We start from the raw sequence: 17,677 nt of genomic DNA, 5'->3' as shown, positions 1-17,677 counted from the left end.
GAGATAGCACTTTCTTTAACTGAACACTCACAAGTCAAACTAACCTGCTCAGTTAAGTTTTTTTGGCCTTCCATCACAGCAATGTGATGGATGTTTATGTAAATTATGTTGTGTCTTGGGTCTATTTGTTTGTAATGTATGGCTGCAGAAACGGCATTTCGTTTGGACCTCAAGGGGTCCAAATGACAATTAAATTGTATCTTGTATCTTGTATCTTGTAAAGCTCCAGGACCTTGTTGCTGCAATGGTTTTATTGTCCAAATAGTTACTGTTGAATGGTAATTCAACAGTTTCCACCATTTTTATCTTAAACAGAGCTTCATCTCCTGTTCTATCACCACCACACCCATCTATCATCTCAGTGCAGCATCGCTGCTTTCAAGTCCCTTATCTATGTTATCAGCAGAATTGCCCAGAGCACAACTTGCTGGTCTCCCAAACCTTTCTTGCTAACCCCACAAGTTGCAATTCATTAAAACTTTAATATGTGCCTTATTTATTTGTTCCCTTGTTGACAAAGTATGAATTTAAAATAGAGTAGGATTCCAGAGTGGGTTCCTTATCTCTATAATCTCAAAAAGCTTCAAATTCTTTGTCTACATTTGCTGTTCCTCAGATCACACTCCTGATAATTCAACCCACCTATCGATGGATAGAACCTTCAATTATCTTAGCCCCCTTTCATAGAATTCCAACTCTAGCCATTGTCACCTCAATAACCTATATCTCTTTGCATATTTAAAATGATACTGAAATTTGTTTTCAATCTTGGTTTCGGTCATCCTTGTGTGTGAACTATTGCGGAATATTTTTTTAAGAGAAAATTGCTATTGAACATGTTATTATTTCTCAAAGTGTGTGTAGTGCATATGGATATAATTAGACAAATACACATAGCTAAAGTTTTAAACCACTTCACATACCTTTGGTGACCGCATAGTCCTGCATTTTGAGCCACAGAGCATTGACAGGTTCTTTGCTGGAGCCCAAAGCCAGATCAACAAGCATTACGTTCTCTGCTCCAAGGCTATATTCAAAAGGTTTCTGTTCTTCATTTCCAGACAGTGCAACTTCTAGCAGAGAGCTCATGCATTTATCTGTACAAACAAATAACTTTATCTTACCAGTTGTACAATAAGCTAGACTTTCAAATCTGCATTTAAAATCCTTCCAAAATTTATAGATTAAACTAGACCAAGTGCAAACCCGTTGTGTCTGCTCCCCCAACGCAGCCGTCCCCCACCTGTAGCCACCACGGGAGGCAGGAGGGCAGAGAGGGAGCGGCGGGGGTGGGTCGTCATAGGGTAGGGCTGGTTCCAGAATGCAATGCTCCCCCGCTCCCGGCTGCATGCTCCCCCCAATGCACCAGTCCCCTACCCGTTGCCCCCACGTGAGGGGGGGTTTACGTCACTTGCAGCGCGAGCAAGAAGACAGTGGGTTTTTTCCCCCAAATTCTTTTCAGATTCTTGAAAATTTTCATTAATAATTGGGAGGAATAAAGCATTAATTTTTCAGATGCAGCGATTTCAGATTCAGGGGTAAAATCTCTAGCGAAATATGTAAAAATTTAATCGTTAGCGTGTGTTTTTTTTTCGAGAAGATGTGATTATACACACATACAACAAATACACACACGAACAAACACACACCCACACACACGAACAAACACACACACATATCCAAGATCAGATGTTAATAGGCATATGATAAGGTGTACAAGTGGTACATAATCCAATTTAAGAAAGAGTGTGATCCTGATCTTCAGTGCTGTTTGTGTGGAGATTGCACATTCTCCCGGTGACCAAATGGGTTTCCTGCCAGTGCTTTGGTTTTCTCCAACATCCCAAAGAAGTGCAGGACAGTAAATCAATTAGTCTCTTTAAATTGCCTCTCATGGCAGAGAGGATAACATAGACTAGTGTGAACGGGTGATGGATGGTTAATGTGGGCTCGTGGACCAGAGGGCCTTTTTCGATGCTGTATCTGTGAACTAAACTTTGATATCAGGACCAACTGGTGTCTTAATACTTTTGATATGACTAAATCTATTTCACATGGTAAATCAAGCTTGGTATGTAGAGGCAATAATATGGGGATAAATCTTATTGTTGGTAAAAATATTTAATGCTTAGAATAATTTGTGCTGGACCTTCTAACTACAATAGTGAATATAATGCAAGAACTAAACAGGTTGGATGCCCAATGTACATAATGAATCTATTTTGTTCCAACACTTTAATTTTTACATTCATTATATTGATAAGAATACAATCTTAAATAACTACATGCAATAACTAATAGTCATCCTTCACTCACAATCATTCAACATTTCTTAGAATCTCAGAATTCACAGCTCAGGTGACCATGTCATATTCCCCAGAAAGATAGTTACAAGAGTAGAATTAGGCCATTCGGCCCATGGAGTCTACTCCGCCATTCACTCATGGCTGATCTCTGCCTCTTAATCACAATTTCCTGCCTTCTCCCATAAGCCTTTATCCATTCCCCTAGCCTCATAACCCCATGATTATTTAGTTATGAAACCTTTTCTATTCTAACTGACGCTTCTTTCTTTGAAATTAATTATATCTGTTCCTGACTCCGCAAACAAGATTTTTCTTTTGATTACTTTAACTAAACATGTCAATTTAAAAAAAAAATTAATTTCATTATTTTGAACAGAATAAAAGAATAAAAAGAAAGTGTGAAACAGCATACAAAACAAAAGAAAAATATTTATAAAGTGTCATAAAAAATATCTATAAATAAATGAAATTGTTTGTCCGAAAAGGAATTAATAAGCCAAAGCTTATTAATTCCCACCCCTTATTCAACTGCTTATAATTATCTTATACAAATTTAGCAGCTACATGTACACCATATGGACACCAGCAGCTATATGTACACCAAATTATTTACATTTATACACTAATCAAATATTTACAAAGTCATTCAATAAATAAATAAATAGATAGAATTAAATGTTTATTTTAATTTACATTTTAAATTCATATGTTTTGAATAAACTCCAAATCATGTTTCACAGAGGCCCAGGGAGCCGTTGGTGCGAGGGGAGGAGTACCTGTGCTGTAAGTATAAAATACATCGCGGGGCTTGTTTTCACAGAGGCCCAGGGAGCCGTTGGTACGAGGGGAGGCGTACCTGACACCGAAATCGGCAACGTTCCAGAGAAGGAGTCTGCTGGAAGCCTTTGATTGGTGGAAGAGGACCGGGTTTACATTTTTACCTTCAGGTTAAGGATTCTGGGAGCTGAGTGTACAGTATTTATTAGTATTTATTAGTAAAGTTTAAAGGATAAAGTTTCGTGTTTTTTAATATTTAATATACAGTTAATTTGGGAGTAAGATATGCAAGTGGAGATTGGCCCCGTGGTTTGCTCAACCCCTCCAATAACTTATCCTCCAATAACGTCAAGTTCACCAGTTCCAAGCCTTTTCATTGCAGCCTCTCTTAAGTAGTGGCACAACATTAGCTGCCCTTCAGCCTTGCAGTACCGCACCCATGGCTATCAATGACACAAATATCTCTGTCAGGGACCAGGGAATTTCTTCCCTAGCTTCTCATAATGTCATAGGATACACTTCAGATTCAGATTCAGATTCAATTTTAATTGTCATTGTCAGTGTACAGTACAGAGACAACAAAACGCATTTAGCATCTCCCTGGATGAGCGACATAGCAAACGATTTGAATAAATAATAATAAGTGTCCGGGGGGGGGGGGGTGGTGATTGGCAGTCACCGAGGTACGTTGTTGAGTGGAGTGACAGCCGCCGGAAAGAAGCTGTTCCTCGACCTGCTGGTTCGGCAACGGAGAGACCTGTAGCGCCTCCCGGATGGTAGGAGGGTAAACAGTCCATGGTTGGGGTGAGAGCAGTCCTTGGCGATGCTGAGCGCCCTCCGCAGACAGCGCTTGCTTTGGACAGACTCAATGGAGAGGAGCGAGGAACCGGTGATGCGTTGGGCATCAGATCCCAGGGATTTATCCACCTTAATGCATCTTAAGGCCTCCAGCATTGTCAATTTTCTATGGAAAAATCTGCTTCCAAAAAGTTATTATTGCAGTCTGCAAGCTGCCACTACAGTAGAGCACAGTGAGCATGTTCTCCACAACTGAAATAGCTTTATCAGGAACGAAAAGGAAAGTTACGCTTCAATATACTTCTGAGCTAAATCACCGAATGTTGAAATTACTTTTACCTAGCTGAGAGTGATCCATTTCCAATCCATTGCTGAAGAGCGGCGTTTTCAACCAGTGAGCCGTGTCTTGTTCCTCTGGTGACGTCGGTGAACCCTGCAACATTCCACCAAGACATCGGCCCACGAGTAGTGCAACCGTTCTCTCCAGATCCACCATCCAGACCCAAGACTGGGCAGGGTGTGGAATGGCCAAATCCTCAGGGTCAACACATTCAGGATTACCTAATTGCAAATTGAACAGTTTACCATTATATATACTTTTTAAATATTCCATTCTCAGATTTTATGCTACATTTTGATCCCACTCAAGTAACTTATTAATGAATAACATTCAATTATTTCCCGATAATGCAAAAATACTAAGTTAGCAGATTATTAACAGCCCACGTGTAAAAGTACCTTTCTTACCATGCAGTGGCCATTGCAGCTCCTGTTCCTCTAAAAAGCCTGCCGCCGGTAAAAGTCGGTTTAAACGATCCAATGATGGTAGTAAATCCAGCAGGTGGCTTAGCAAAGGCCGCGCCACAGAGACAGGCAGCAACAATAGAGAATTAATGATCTGACACACCATGCTCCCAGCTGCCGATCCATACAGGACTCCTGCAAGGAAAGTAATTCCATGTAGGTATTTGAAAGAATTATTAATGTATTTACTTACACAAAAAGCTGGTTTCCAGTTTCAAACGTTGATCTTAAAACAATAACTTGGGCAACATTCAAACAATAAAAACAGAAAATGACATTATCCATTGTTGGTAAACCAAATTTATATTTCCCCACATCCAAGTTAAATTACATTAGTCTATAACACTTTGTAACTCAATTTTCTGGCTGAGCAATCAGGGAGGCTAGATTCACTACTTGGACGAACGAGGGTGGCACAATGGCACAGTGTTAGAGTTGCTGCCTTCCAGCGCCAGAGATTCGGGTTTGATCCTGCGTCCGGGTGCTGTCTATACGGAGTTTGTACGTTCTCCCTATGACTGCACGGGTTTTATCCATGTTCCTCTGGCTTTCCAAAGGTTAGCAGGTTTATAGGTTAATTGGCTTTTGTAAATTGTCCCTAGTGTCTAGGATAGAACTGGTGTACAGGTGATCACTGGTCGGCGTGGACTTGATGGGCTAAAGTGCCCGTTTCCCCATTATATCTCGAAACTAAAGTAAAAACAAGAACTTGCATAGCAGCAATAGTTGTCAGATGGAACCTAATTCCATTAGAAGAAAATCACTTGCGCTAACAGTCCAGATGGTGCTTCACTAACTTCAAAGACATCTTAAAATCAAAGATGCTCAGCTCAAGTAGCTATAATTACAGTAGGAGCGATCTTCATCTACAACCTCGGCATTATCAATGGAAAGTGTATATGCACAACAGAAATCAGGTCACCAGATCTAACTTACATTGACACATCCAAGTCTCTGAAGATAACATCCACAATATTAGTCAGATTGTATTTAGGAATTTAAAGAATTTAGACAAGACGAGGGAATTAAATGTAACATCTCTAAGTTTGTGGAAAACACAAAGCTGGGTGGCAGTATGAGCTGCTAGGAGGATGCCATGAGGCTGCAGGGTAACTTTGCAGGGTGACTTTGATAGGTTGGGTGAATGGGCAGAAGCATGGCAGATGCAGGATAAATGTGGATAAATGTGAGGTTGTCCACTTTGGTGTCAAGAACAGGAAGGCAGAATATCTGAATGGTGTTAGATTAGGAGAAGGGGAGGTGCAACAAGACCTGGGTGTGCTCGTACATCAGTCACTGAAAGTTAAGGGCCTGTCCCACTTGGGGGTCATTTGCGCATCTTGCAGATGGCGCGTAAATATTTTGTACATCATAACATTCCGGGGCACGGCGCGCGACAGCGCGTCACTGCCTACGTCACCATGCACCATGCGCGCGTAATGCGCACCATGCACGCATCACATGCGCGGCATGATGCGCACGTCGTGCGTCGTGACGCGTAAATGATGTCGCGTAAATTATGCCAAAGTGGGACAGGCCCTTATGCATGCAGGTACAGCTGGCAGTGAAGAAAGCTAATGGCATGTTGGCCTTCATTGCAAGAGGATTTGAGTTTAGGAACTAAGAGGTCCTACTGCAGTTGTACAGGGCCCTGATGACACCACACCTGGAGTATTGTGTACAATTTTGGTCTCCTAATTTGAGGAAGGACATTATTGCAATTGAAGAAGTGCAGCGTAGGTTCACCAGGTTAATTCCCGGGATAGCGGAACTGACAGGTGATGAAAGAATGGGTCAACTGGGCTTGGTTTCGCTGGAATTTAGAAGGATGAGAGGATATCTTATAGAAACATATACAATTCTTAGGGGATTGGACAGGGTAGATGCAGGAAAAATGTTCCTGATGTTGGGGGCAGTCCAGAACCAGGTGTCACAGTTTAAGAATAAGGGGGTAGGTCATTTAGGACTGAGATGAGAAAAAAACTTTTTCACCTAGAGACTTGTGAATCTGTGGAATTCTCTGCCACAGAAGGCAGTGGAGGCCAATTCACTAGATGTTTTCAAGAGAGTTAGATTTAGCTCTTAGGGCTAACGGAATCAAGAGATATGGGGAAAAAGCCAAAACGGAGTCCTGATTTTAGATGATCATTAGACAATATACCATAGCTGCAGGAGTAGGCCATTTGGCCCTTCGAGCCAGCACCGCCAATCAATGCAATCATGGCTGATCATCCACAATTAGTACCCCGATCCTGCTCTCTCCCCATATCCCCATGACTCCGCTATCTTTAAGAACCCTATCAGCCATGATCACATTGAATGGCGGTGCTGGCTCGAAGGGCCGAATGGCCAACTCCTGCACCTATTTTCTATAATTTATCTGTTTTTTCTTTCTGCTCAAAACACAGTTCTCCAAATTCTATTATCAACTGTTCCCAATGTCGGGCGAACCAAGGCCCACAGTCTTAGAATAAAGGGGAAGCCATTTAAGACTGAGGTGGGAAAAAGCTTTTTCACCCAGAGAGTTGTGAATTCGTAGAATTCCCTGCCACAGGGGGCAGTGGAGGCCAAGTCACTGGATGGATTTAAGAGAGAGTTAGATAGAGCTCTAGGGGCTAGTGGAATCAAGTGATATGGGGAGAAGGCAGGCACGGAACGATTGGGGCCGATCAGCCATGATCACAATGAATGGCGGTGCTGGCTCGAAGGGCCAAATGGCCTCCTCCTGCACCTATTTTCTATGTTTATATGCAACTTCAAATCAAGTATCCTTACTCAATAAGCTCAACTTCCCCAGCCAACAATGGCCATTATAGACTCCACCCTTCCCGAGGTCATCTGTCGCCAGCCCTGATATGTTCTGGCCTTTTCTCGCCCGTAATAGTCCGTGATATGTGCCTTGTATGTACCGCCCGAAATGACGACAACTTTTAAGAAGTACTTCGACAAGACATGAACGGGCAGGAAATGGAGAAATATGGTGGATTTCGCAGGACAAATGCAATTAGATTTCAAGGGTCTCGACCTGAAACGTCACCCATTCCTTCTCTGCATAGATGCTGCTGATCCCACTGAGTTACTCCAGCAATGTGTGTCTATCTTTGATGTAAACCAGCATCTGTAGTTCCTCCCTATGCAAATAATGTAGATTGGCCTCACGGTGACACAGCGATAGAGTTGCTGCCTTGCAGCCTCAGAGACCCGGGCTCGATCCCAACTACTGTCTGTACGGAGTTTGTCTGTCTCCCCGTGACCTGCATGGTTTTCTCAGAGATCTTCGCATTCATCCCACATTCCAAAGACGTACAGGTATATAGGGAAATTGACTTGGTAAATGTAAACATTGTCCCTAGTGTGTGTGTGTGTAGGATAGTGTTAATGTGCAGGGATCGCTGGTCGGTGCAGACCCGGTAGGCCAAAGGGCCTGTTTCCGCGCTGTATTTCTAAACTAAACTAAATCAATGCAGCCACCGGTGGGCCGAAGGGCCTGTTCTTGTGCTGTACTGTTCTACGTTTTGTTCAAATACGTCATTTGTACCTTGAAGCTTGTCCCGGACACTTCCATTCCAGGAGCTTTCCTTCAGCAGCGTTGCAGAACGGGTGTAAATCTCAGTTGCATGAGGCAGCAAGAGCTGAAGGTGTTTGTGTAACAATGCCACGCTGCTGGAGCTCTAAAAACACATGCAGAGTTTTACATGTAACAAAAGATGATATCTCAAATGTACATTGCTGAGTAAACGCTGAATGCAATCCATGTTTACCTCATTGACACTGTTGCTGTGGCAATATGCCAGAAGTTGCTTCTGCAGGGAGCACAGGAGCTCGTGTAAGTGAGCTGGCTGGCTGTTTTCTGCTGATGAAGTTCCCAATAGTTGCTTGTCACTATTTTTTTCGAGTTCTCCAAAAGCTTGATCCTAGAGAGGAATAATAATCATATTTAATGCAGCAATTTAATGACTTTTAAACAAGAAACAAAAAACAAAAGAATTGGGTATTTGCCCTTTTAAGTTTCCTCCTCCTTCTCAAGTTACAACTTTCTCTTGAACAGCGCCCTCTGTGGATCTCTTCATTTCCACTTGCTTACTCAACACTGACATCTGCGTCTGTTCACTCCCCTCGCCCGTTCCAAGCTTACTCACTCCAAACAAGCAGTCCTCTGCTCGCTTTAAACCAATTCCAAGGTGGTCATGAAACCTGTAGACAATGGGGTTGCCGTTGGAGTCTGGTGCTCTGACCTCCACCTGGAAAAGGCCAGCTGCCTTTCATTCTGAAACCTCATACCTTAACCCCATTCGCGAACATCAGGCCACCATCTCCCAGATTGTTATATGTCTCACGTCATCAGAAATTCTCGCCTCTAACCACAGACCCTCAACCCATACTGCCCAATTTTATCTCTCACCTGTGATCCGGAAACAGGACAGCCTTGTCAGGCTCATTTTGTCTGCCTGGTCTCACCCACTGAATTCATGTCTTGCTAATTGGTGCACACAACCCCAGTCAGCATCAATGGTACTGAAGTAGAGATGCTCAATAGCTTCAAGGCGTAAATACCACCAACAATTTGTCCTGGACTAATCACGTTGAAGCTACGAGTAAGAAAGCACGCTAATGCCTCTACTTCCTCGCAAGAATAAGGAAGTTCAGCTTGTTTCCAATTACTCTTGGCAGCTTCTACAGATGCACCATAGAAAACATCCTATTGATTCCATCTCAGCTTCGTTTGGCAACAGCTGTGTCCAATATCACAAAAATTACAGAAATTTACTGTATGGATGTAGCTCAGTCCATCACACAAATCAGCCTCTTCCTCATCTACATTTCACATTCCGTCAGGAAAGCGGCCAATATATTCAAGGACCATTTTAAACCCAATCATTTTCTCAAATGTAAAAGCTTGAAAACACGCAGCACCAGATTCAAGAACATCATCTGTCCCACTGCTATCCGACCAAATGGTCCTCACAGAAGCTAGGATGTAGGCCCGATCTTCCACTTTGTTTTTCAATCTGCACTTCCTTCAACTTAACCCTATAACAGTACGACACAATATTCTATACCTGTTGTACTAGTGCACAGCTCGACTGTACTCACGCAAGGCATAATTTGACTGGATAGCACATAATGTTCTCAGTGCATGTCACAATAATAAGCCAATATCAAGACTCACTTCCATTACAGAATCTTGACCCAAAATGTCGCCCCACATCTTTGCCTCCATTGCTGCTGCTTGATCTGCCATATTCTTCCAACGTTGTTTTAATTTCCACCATTAAATAAGAATTAGTCAATAATACTACTTGCCCACCCTGTTCAGATATTCTTTCTCAGTGCCCAAATATATCTATCACTCCAAGTCTTTAATACGTTCTCTGGATGCTATTGAAGAAGGATCCTGAACCAAAACACCAGCTATCCACGTTCTCCAGAGATGCTGCCTGACCCACTGAGTTACTGCAGCACATTGCCTTTCCTTGAATATACTTGTTGATTGAGCATCCACTTTCTTTCCTTGGACAATGAGAAGCCACTGTATCCCCCCCTATACAACCCCTTTCCTCAGTGTTGTGGCCCAATCGCTCAAAAATAAAAAATAAACCTGCTAATTACCTTCTTAACCAGGTTCAGGAACAGCTACTTCCTCACAGCCATCAGGCTATTAAACTCGCCAACAAACAGACTCTGAGCTGTAACAGTCTCTTGCACTTTATCTGCTTATTTATGTGTATACTGAACTGAACTTTTTGCTTACTATATTCTGTTGTGCTGCAGCAAGCAAGAATTCCATTGTCCTATCTGGGACACATGACAATAAACTCTGTTTAAGAAGGAACTGCAGATGCTGGAGAATCGAAGGTTACACAAAAAAAAGCTGGAGAAACTCAGCAGGTGCAGCAGCATCTATGGAGCGAAGGAAATAGGCAACGTTTCGGGCCGAAACCAAGGGTTTCGGCCCGAAACGTTGCCCATTTCCTTCGCTCCATAGATGCTGCTGCACCCGCTGAGTTTCTCCAGCTTTTTTTTGTGTAACTGACAATAAACTCTCTTGACTTGACTGCTTGCTGCATCATGTAATCACTTTGTGACACCCTAAAAGGCCTGTCCCACTGTACGAGGTAATTCAAGAGTTCTCCTGAGTTTAAAAAAAAATCAAACTCATGGTAAGTACATAGAATGTACGTAGCGGCTACGTCGGAGCTCGTGGATGTCCCGTAGCGGCTCGTAATGCTAACGGCAGGTACTCGGGAAGCGAGGAAACTCATGAAGTTCTTTTAGCACTGTGAAAAATGTCCACGTGAGCCCCCGAGTACCTACGAACAGCTTTTACCGTAATTCTCCAAGTTCAAATCAGGGGAAACTCGGGAGAACTCTTGAATTACCTTGTACAGTGGGACAGGCCCTTAACTCTTCCAGACACCAATATTTATTACTCACCCACTTTAAAAAATATTTTCTAATTTTCTATTACTCTGTGGACAATTCTGCATTTGTCCACATTAAACATTATCCGTCTTCTTGTTTATTCTCTATGTCTGTCGTACTTCCTCAAAAAGTTTGAATTTCATCCGTTTGCCTTCCTACCAAGTTTTCCATCAACAGCAACTGGATGCGACAATCAGTCAACTCAACCAAGTAGGAAGGAACTGCAGATGCTGGTTTAAACCGTAGACACAGAAGCTGGAGTAATTAAGTCATTAGACAGATTGTAAATAGCAGGCAATCATCTTTACAGTGCCCCACAGCCTTTCAGAAATTACCTGCTTATATCTACAATCTAGCTTCCTCCTCGTAAATAAACCTTTAATTCATGCCAACATCTTTGAAGCTTAACCTTGTATAACAACTTCTTGCATGGAATCTTACCAAATGCACTTTAAAAATGCAAACATACATCGATTTGTTCTCCTTTATTCACCTTGGTAGTTATTTCTTCAAAAATCTATTAGCTTTGTCATACACAATTTCCATTTCACCATATTAGATTGACTCCATTTAATCTTATGATTTTCTAACTTCCCTGCTTCCATGTCTCAAATAATATTCTTTGTCTTTGTCCTTGGCTTTGTGTCAATTATATTAGACCAACAAGCTGACATTTCTCTGACCAGAAATTCTTCAACAATAGAATTTTCAAAGCCAAATTCAAACGGAAGAAGGGCTCCGACCTGAAACGTCACCTATACCGTTATTCAAAGATACTGCCTGACCCACTGAGTTACTCCAGCATTTTGTGTCTACAGTCAGTGTAAACCAGCATCTACAGTTCCTTCCTGCACACTTCCCATCACGTCTGATCCTCAAGCCTCACCTGTGTTATATATGGAAAATTAAGACACTCTTGCACATAATAGTTGAGAAAATAAAAAAGTACCACCTACTTAACACACACATGGGTTAAATCATGCCAATAGGTAAAAGGACTCTGGCTGATAACCATCTTATACAAGGATCATCCAATTGTCAAATAGAATAAATACAGGTGCAATATTCCTGCAAGATAGCTGATGACAAATTATGTCACATTCTCCCTTGCTTTTCTTTCATACAAACATAGAAAATAGGTGGAGTAGGCCATTCGGCCCTTCGAGCCTGCATCGCCATTCGATATGATCATGGCTGATCATCCAACTCAGTATCCCATCCCTACCTTCTCTCCATACCCCCTGATCCCTTTAGCCACAAGGGCCACATCTAACTCCCTCTTAAATCTAGCCAATGAACTGGCCTCAATTACCTTCTGTGGCAGAGAATTCCACAGATTCACCACTCTCTGTATAAAAAATGATTTTCTCATCTCAGTCCTAAAATACTTCCCTCTTATCCTTAAATTGTGACCCCTAGTTCTGGACTTTCCCAACATCGGGAATAAGCTTCCAGCATCTAGCCTGTCCAACCCCTTAAGAATTTTGTAAGTTTCTATAAGATCCCCCCTCAATCTTCTAAATTCTAGTGTGTACAAGCCGAGTCTACCCAGTCTTTCTTCATATGAAAGTCCTGCCATCCCAGGAATCAGTCTGGTGAACCTTCTCTGCACTCCCTCTATGGCAAGAATGTCTTTCCTCAGATTAGGAGACCAAAACTGTATGTAATACTCCAGGTCTCACAAAGACCCTGTACAACTGCAGTAGAACCTCCCTGCTCTTATACTGAAATCCTTTTGCTATGAATGCTAACATACCATTTGCTTTCTTCACTGCATGCTGCACCTGCATTCTTACACTCAATGACTGGTGTACCATGACACCCAGATCTCGTTGCATCTCTCCTTTTCCTAATCGGCCACCATTCAGATAATAGTCTACTTTCCTGTTTTTGCCACCAAACTGGATAACACATTTATCCACATTATACTGCATTTGCCGTGCATTTGCCCACTCACCCAACCTATCCAAGTCACCTTGCAGCCTCCTAGCATCCTCCTCACAACTAACACTGCCCCCCAGCTTCATGTCATCCGCAAACTTGGAGATGTTGCATTCAATTCCCTCATCCAGATCATTAATATATATTGTAAATAGCTGGGGTCCCAGCCTTGAGCCTTGCGGTACCCCACTAGTCACTGCCTGCCATTCTGAAAAGGATCCGTTTACTCCTATTCTTTGCTTCCTGTCTGCCAGCCAGTTCTCTATCCACATCAATACTGAACCCCCAATACCGTGTGCCTTAAGTTTGTATTCTAATCTCTTATGTGGGACCTTGTCGAAAGCCTTGTCGAAAGCCTTCTGAAAGTCCCAATATAACACATCCACTGGTTCTCCATTATCCACTTTACTAATTACTATTCTATAAGATTCGTCAGACATGATTTACCTTTCATAAATCCATGCTGACTTTGTCCAATGAATTCACCACTTTCCAAATGTGCTGCTATCCCATCTTTAATAACTGACTCCAGAATTTTCCCCACCACCAATGTTAGACTAACTGGTCTGTAATTCTCCGTTTTCTCTCTCCCTCCCTTTTTAAAAAGTGGGGTTACATTAGCTACCCTCCAGTCCTCAGGAACTACTCCAGAATCTAAAGAGTTTTGAAAATTTATCACGTGTATCCACTACTTCTGCGGCTACTTCCTTAAGTACTCTGGGATGCAACTTATCTGGCCCTGGGGATTTATCGGCCTTTAATCCATTCAATTTACCTAACACCACTTCCCAGCTAACCTGGATTTCACTCAGTTCCTCCATCTCATTTAACCCCCGGTCCCTTGCTATTGCCGCCAGATTATTTATGTCTTCCTTAGTGAAGACGGAACCAAAGTAGTTATTCAATTTGTCTGCCATGTCCTTGTTCCCCATGATCAATTCGCCTGTTTCTGACTGCAAGGGACCTACATTTGTTTTAACTAATCTTTTCCTCTTCACATATCTATAAAAACTTTTGCAGTCAATTTTTATGTTCCCTGCCAGTTTTCTTTCATAATCTATTTTCCCTTTCCTAATTAAGCCTCTGCTGGACTCTGAATTTCTTCCAGTCCTCTGGTAGGCTGCTTTTTCTGGCTAATTTGTACGCTTCATCTTTTGTTTTGATACTATCCCTGATTTCCCTTGTTATCCACGGATGCACTACCTTTCCCGATTTATTCTTTTGCCAAACTGGGATGAACAATTGTTGTAGTTCATCCATGCAGTTTTTAAATGCCTTCCATTGCATATCCACCGTCGACCCTCTAAGAATAATTTGCCAGACTATCTTGAATAGCCTGCTCTCTCGTTGGTTCCTCTACATGTTAGTTTAGAAAACTATCCCGCATACATTACAAGAAATCCTCTTCCTCAGCACCCCTGCCAATTTGATTCACCCAATCTATATGTAGATTGAAGTCACCCATTATAATTGTTTTACCTTTTTTGCACGCATTTCTAATTTCCTGTTTGATGCCATCCCCAACTCCACTACTACTGTTAGGTGGCCTGTACACAACTCCCACTAGCGTTTTCTGCCCCTTAAGTGTTTTGCAGCTCTACCCATACCGATTCCACGTCCTCCAAGCTAATGTCCTTCCTTTCTATTGCATTAATCTCCTCTCTAACCAGCAACGCTACCCCACCTCCTTTTCCTTTCTGTCTATCCCTCCTGAATATTGAATATCCCTGGGTGTTCAGCTCCCAGCCTTGGTCACCCTGGAGCCATGTCTCCGTGATCCCAACTATATTCATTAATAACTATCTGCATATTCAACTCATCCACCTTATTACGAATGATCCTTGCATTAAGATACAAAGCCTAAGGCTTGTTTTTACAACACTCTTACCCCTTATACAATTATGTTGAAAAGTGGTCCTTTTTTGATTTTTGCCCTGGTTTTGTCTGCCTGCCACTTTTACTTTTCACCTTGCTACCTATTCCTTCTACCCTCATTTTACACCCCTCTGCCTCTCTGCTCTTGCACCCATCCCCCTGCCACATTAAATCCTCCCCGACAGCACTAGCAAACACTCCCCCAAGGACATTGGTTCCATTCCAGCCCAGATGCAGACCGTCCTGTTTGTACTGGTCCCACCTCCCCCAGAACTGGTTCCAATGCCCTAGAAATTTGAATCCCTCCCCCTTGCACCATTTTTCAAGCCACGTATTCATCTGCAATATCCTCCTATTTCTACTCTGACTAGCCCGTAGCACTGGTATTATTACCTTTGAGGTCCTACTTTTATCTCCAAGCTCCCTAAATTCACCTTGTAGGACCTCATCCCTTTTTTTACCTATATCGTTGGTGCCAATATGCACCACGACAACTGGCTGTTCACCCTCCCCCTCCAGAATGTTCTGCAGCCGTTCAGTGACATCCCTGACCCTTGCACCAGGGAGGCAACATACCATCCTGGAGTCTTGTTTGCGGCCGCAGAAACGCCTATCTATTCTCCTTACAATTGAATCCCATATTACTATTGCCCTTCTACTCTTTTTTCTCCCCTCCTGTGCCGCAGAGCCACCCATGGTGCCATGAACTTGGCTACTGCTGCCTTCCCCTGATGAGCCATCTCCCCCAACAGTATCCAAAATGGTATACCTGTTTAGGAGGGAGATGACCGCAGGGGACCGCAAAGGATTTGAAAAAAACTCTCAGGAGCATTAGTTAGGCAAAACATTTTGGGCAAACTTATTGAAGATATTGTATTAAGTATAAAGAATTTCCTGTCCAAATACTATGTTATAACAAAACAAAAATTAAATTAAATCAACACATTAGTAATTAGGAAGATGCTTACTGTGTAGAATCCTAAATTCCTCAGCAGTGTTTTCATCAAGATCTCTGCCAAATGAGTATCAGGATGACTGGCCTGGGAGGTGAACGATGTGTCAGGGAAGCTGCTGTAACTTGGCCCTGTAGAGGAGGCTTCAACATCGGGAGGAGAGCTGTAACCCAGCAAAGAAGCCACGTGGGTGTGGTCCTGCAAGCTGGTGAGAATAATATCCAGCTGCATTCTCTGGAAAAAAAAGTATTAATAATAATCTATTAAGATAATATGGCCATACATTTGAACAGAGTGGAAAGACCAACAAGCATTTACCCAAAATATTCATGTTTTTGTTATGGTCAGTCGCTCGGAAAATTAAATTTAATAGCTTTGTAAATTACAACTATACTGTCGAGGATGTAAATAATTCTGTTTGTTATTTGCTAGTACAAGGCAGAATAATGGATTTATTCTCTATTTAGTCAGACTGAAGAAGGTTCTCGACCCAAAACATCATCCATTCTTTCTCTCCAGAGATGCTGGCGGTCTCGCTGAGTTACTCCTGCATTTTGTGTCTATCTTCAAATGATGTCACGTGCTCCAGACGGCGGTGCGGACACATGATGACGCTCGCGACCGTCACTGCTGGCCTGTCGCGTAAATGACGGCCAGTGGGACAGGCCCTTTAGTCTACCCCATGACAGAAGGGGGAGGAGTTGTACAACAACAACCACATCTTGGTCAGCAGTCTGGAAATGCTAACCGGAGACTTCCAGCTTGTCACCCGTGTCCTTGGATGTGATTTGGATGAAGGGACAACACACCTTTTGGAGGGAAACCTGGACCACCTTTGCTCAGATTTCACCATTACTGTGCCAAACTGGAATACCTACTATATTCTACACGTCCTCGACTTGATCCTGAACTCAATTCCCTCATGCCATCATTTCTTGCACAATAACAGCAGGCATAATCCCTATGGCGCTTTCACCTACTTCCAACACAATGCCCCCACATTCCAGCACACAAATCTCATATAACCAGTCCAGATCCACCTCACTATCAGCCTGCAAATTACTCCAGCTTCCAGGACAAAGGCCCCAATGCTCCTCTACTCTTAGGATAGGCCGGATAGAGCTTCTGGCTGCTGAGCCGCGCCCTCCACAACTGACCAAAGGCTTAAGCCAGCCACGGACAGCAGCACTGGCAGCTGAAAGAGTGCAATACCAGACCAGTTACACACAAGGCCTCGGATCATGGTTGATAATGATGTTTTCAGTGATGCTGAAACTAGATGCTGTTGTACTTCAGTTGCAATTTTTCTACTGCATCGCTTTCAGACAAGTGGGAACAGCAAAATATATTTAGATAATCTAGACATCAGAGGCGGCATGCTGGCACAGCAGTACAGTTGCTGCCTCACAGCACCAGAGACCCTGGTTTGATTGTGACTACGGGTGCTGTCTGTAGGGAGTTTGTACGGTCTCCCTGTGACCACATGGGTTTTCACGGGTGCTCCGGTTTCCACCCACACTCCATAGATGTGCAGGTTTGTAGGTTCATTGGCTTTGGTAAAACATTTTAATTGTCCCTAGTGTGTAGGATAATGCTATTGTATGGTGATCACTGGTCAGCACAGACTCAGTGGGCCAAAGGGCCTGTATCCGTGCTGTATCTCTAAACTCCAAAATCAGAGTAATCTAATTTGACAGTCTCTCCAATACCCAGGTCTGTATTTTTGAGTGGACCCGCGGATATTTTTTAAAATAACACGTTATAAAAGATGCCAGAAATAAACAAAAATGAGTCGAAGTA

The 17,677-nt window shown here is 42.7% G+C and overlaps 1 protein-coding gene across 9 annotated transcripts in view; it reads right to left on the bottom strand.

Moving 5' to 3' along the window:
* The window catches only part of herc1 (HECT and RLD domain containing E3 ubiquitin protein ligase family member 1), a 281,473-nt gene that overhangs the window by 131,102 nt on the left and 132,694 nt on the right, over window positions 1–17,677 (bottom strand). For all 9 annotated transcript variants that reach the window (XM_055662723.1, XM_055662728.1, XM_055662725.1 and 6 more), the window contains exons 14-19: window positions 15,893–16,111; window positions 8,447–8,599; window positions 8,224–8,356; window positions 4,629–4,820; window positions 4,221–4,442; window positions 924–1,097 (exon numbers count right to left, since the gene is read on the bottom strand). In XM_055662723.1, coding sequence (XP_055518698.1) covers window positions 924–1,097; window positions 4,221–4,442; window positions 4,629–4,820; window positions 8,224–8,356; window positions 8,447–8,599; window positions 15,893–16,111 — 1,093 coding nt within the window. The remainder of the gene's footprint in view (window positions 1–923; window positions 1,098–4,220; window positions 4,443–4,628; window positions 4,821–8,223; window positions 8,357–8,446; window positions 8,600–15,892; window positions 16,112–17,677) is intronic.

Source organism: Leucoraja erinacea, chromosome 36 (assembly GCF_028641065.1).
Source record: "Leucoraja erinacea ecotype New England chromosome 36, Leri_hhj_1, whole genome shotgun sequence".
Classification (NCBI taxonomy): Eukaryota; Metazoa; Chordata; class Chondrichthyes; order Rajiformes; family Rajidae; genus Leucoraja; species Leucoraja erinaceus.
This window is presented reverse-complemented; position numbering and strand designations above follow the sequence as displayed.